The sequence below is a fragment of the Opisthorchis viverrini genome, assembly GCF_000715545.1.
Source record: "Opisthorchis viverrini unplaced genomic scaffold opera_v5_89, whole genome shotgun sequence".
Classification (NCBI taxonomy): Eukaryota; Metazoa; Platyhelminthes; class Trematoda; order Opisthorchiida; family Opisthorchiidae; genus Opisthorchis; species Opisthorchis viverrini.
The window spans coordinates 344,593-347,909 of record NW_008751744.1 but is presented as its reverse complement, the minus strand read 5'-3'; the positions used below and the strand labels follow the sequence as shown (position 1 = coordinate 347,909).

At 46.6% G+C, this 3,317-nt stretch overlaps 1 protein-coding gene across 1 annotated transcript in view; it reads right to left on the bottom strand.

Annotated features, from left to right (window-relative positions):
- T265_04962 (hypothetical protein) overlaps positions 1–3,317 on the bottom strand; it is a gene marked incomplete at both ends in the record, with an annotated part of 31,773 nt that overhangs the window by 21,466 nt on the left and 6,990 nt on the right. Inside the window, 2 exons of the mRNA XM_009169839.1 lie at positions 1,533–1,596; positions 1,634–1,698. Coding sequence (XP_009168103.1) covers positions 1,533–1,596; positions 1,634–1,698 — 129 coding nt within the window. The remainder of the gene's footprint in view (positions 1–1,532; positions 1,597–1,633; positions 1,699–3,317) is intronic.

Sequence of the window (3,317 nt, the reverse complement as noted above, 5' to 3'; positions counted from 1 at the left end):
TTCTGGCCAGTACGTACTTTCGGTACAAACATTCTCATCGTGTGACCTTGCTGTTCACAAGTGCAAAGCAAAAGTTGTCCCATTTGAATCACGTGGCCATCAGTCACCGATGGAGAGCCATACCTTAAGACTGCCATTCGTTCTTTGTCACACCTTGATTCCGATCACGCCATACGGATAGCGCGCATGACAGTTCGTTTCCCTTTAGACCATCGCAAGTCGGAAAAAACATCCTAACCCACTGTTCCCAGAGAACGACCTTTACCCATTAATATCGGCCCAAGATAGCTCCACTACTTTCTGCAGTACACCAACAGTTCTGGTAGCGATCCCTTGGATGAAGCGAAACGGGCTGTGCTAGCGGCGTTCAGTGCTGTCTGCCGATATAATCGACTGAACAGTAGTGCCGTCGAGAGAACTGTTTCACACACACAGTCCATACCAGCCACAACGAGCGAGATAGCGCAAGCAAATGTTCCGAATGCTAAACAGTGAAAAGTCTGAAGAAACACCGAGAGCTCTGGTGGACATCGAGAGCTCAGCAGATGAAGACTTTTGCTACCGGAAACAGCCACCTTCGATAGAAGTTGATGTGACCGACCGGCCAGAAGGGAGCAACGGTCAGAGAAACGAAGGCGGAGAACCCCCGGTGACCCAGCTGACAAAGCCCACTGGTGCGATATGGAGTAAAGAGAAACTGCCTGGAGAACCGGGCATGTCGACAGCTATTCCTGTCTTCAGAAAGGGTATGCGGATTTTGCGTGAAAACTACGTGGCATCAGCTTGGTAGCTGTGGCATCGAAGGTGCTCTCTGGTCCTACACTTCGAAGGTTGACTGAACACGCAGAGACAGACCCTCGAAAACCAAACTGGGTTCCATCCGGCAAGGGGATGTATCAGTCACATTTTCACTCTCTGACAGATTCTGGAATGGTGATACAGCTTCCATCAAACAACAATGGTGGTCCCATTTGTCATGAAACCTGCCTTTGACTCTGTCGACCGTCGGGCAACATGATAGTTCCTATGGTGTAAAGGTGTCCCCCATAAACTCCTGACCCTCTTCAAGATATCGTACGCCAACTCCCACAAAAGTACTAAGTCCAAGTTCAATACATCGAGTGGTGTCAGGCAAGGCTTTCCTCCTTCACCTATCCTCTTCAACTTTGCCATGAATACTATTATGGGAGACTCATCACTAGTCCCTAAGGCCTGTAGAGTCAAAATTCTCCAACGGTATTTGCACAGATATCGAGTACGTGCACGATCTGACGCCAATGTTATGCAGACCATGCCAAATCGGTAAGACCCAGGACACCGGCACTTTTTACGGTTCATTGGAACCTACCGGCAGTATGAAGACCGTGAGAACACGCGACAGAGCGACGAATCAGAGCTTACTCGTTTCACACAGCCACATGAAATCCCATGAATAGCTCAAATGTGCGGTCTGTCCTACCTGCTTCACATGAGTCAGAAGATGAGACCGCTCATTTAGACGGCTCATAAGCCACAAGGCAAAAATTCAATACTTGTTTAGGATTATTATTGAACTCCTGACATCCCAATATTCGTCGACGTTCTGCGGGGTCTTCACTATAGAACATAACATAACTCCAAGTGAAGTGCGTACCAGTCAACGGGAAATCCAAAACTCTCTATCTGACTAGTGACTTCATAGAGTTCCGACTTTATCGCCTGGTCGGAATGTTAGAAAAACGAGTTAATCTACCTCGATGTTCTTGATAACCTGAATTTTCTGTCTCCTTAGGGCCTTTAGTTTTTCTGTTTCGTCTAATGTCAGTTCTTAAATTATCGGATCCTTAGCAAACTGCGAAAAATATAACCAACCATCATATTCCATAACCATTAATCATCCAAACGGAGTCAGCAGTGTGGGCGCGAAGCAACCAAACGGGCAGCAGAAAAATCAGGACTATGATTGGTCGATAGGAAGCACGGATTCAGGTTGACATCAATCAGCTGTTTGTCCAAATTTTCCGAATAGAGTTTGCTCCTGTATTTCAATGGACTTCATTTTAGCTAGAAAGCGCAAGTTAGGAAGTGGTGCAGTACCATTCAAGAAATTCTCAGCCTTGGGTCGCAAGCTTAGTAGAGAAGTGACCGTTATCAAATGACATCTAAAGGCGACCTGGAACGTCTCTTAAGTGCAGCGGAGATAGTGTCCTGTAAGGTTGCCCACTCTTCCTCGCAGTTGAACTTTGCCAAGCTGCTAAACCCTCAGCATTGTGAACCTAATTTTACGTCCGTTCAAACCTTTTCTTTTTCATTCATTCATTCATTTAAACTTTTTTCACTTCCCTTATCTCCCCAGTCTGTAAACATGCTTTGTGATGTCTATCGGCACAGCTCAGCCAGTCGTCCCCGAGGTCTTCGGACGAGTTTGTTTCGACCGCCTTCATGGACTTTCTCATCCGGGAATCAGAGTGACACAAAAGTCGATTAGTGCACGTTTTGTGTGGCCCCACATGAAAAGGATCTAACAGCCTGGACCGAACACTGCATCGCCTGTCAACCCAGCAAAGTAACTCGGCGTACGAGCTCAACTCTTGGCTCACCAGCAGTCCTTGATGCTCGGTTCAGACAAGTCCATCTTGATATCGTTGGTCTAATTTCCCCATTAGATGGTGTTACTCATACTCTCAACTCGGTTGATCGTTTCACCCTTTGGCAGCAGCAGTACCCATTTCGGATACTTCAGCTGAAACGATAGCCTTTACATTTTCGCAGCTCTGAGTGAGTAACTTTGGTATACCTTCCTCATTCACTATCGACTGCGGTTTACAATTTCGGTGTGGTCTCTTCCGCGAGCTTTCTACACTTTTCAGTTTTCATCACATTTCGACAACCGCGTATAACCCCTGTACTAGATGAACTTTTCCATTGCTACCTCAAAGCTGCATTGACCGCCCAAATGAATCATTCTTCATGGTCCTTTTCCTAACCCCCCATTTTTCTTGCCGTTCGTTCCCCCATTAGGCAAGGTCTTCAATGTTCACCAGCCCAGCTATTATATGGTACAACTTTACGTTTCTCTGGTGATCTACTTTCCCCTTTCGGCGCAGAGCCCGGTTCGGCTGCACATTCCTCGCCCGCCTGAAACAGCATATGCCAGATTTTTTAACGACGCCGACAAGGTGGTCAACACAAAAAGACCGAATCTCAACCCATTTATTTTCTTCGTCATTTGCATTTGAACGACATGAGGCAACTAAGAAAGCACTTAAACGCCGTTATGATGTTCCCTTCAAGGTCATCGAACGTCACTCCATACGCTTCGTTTTAAAGGGAACTGG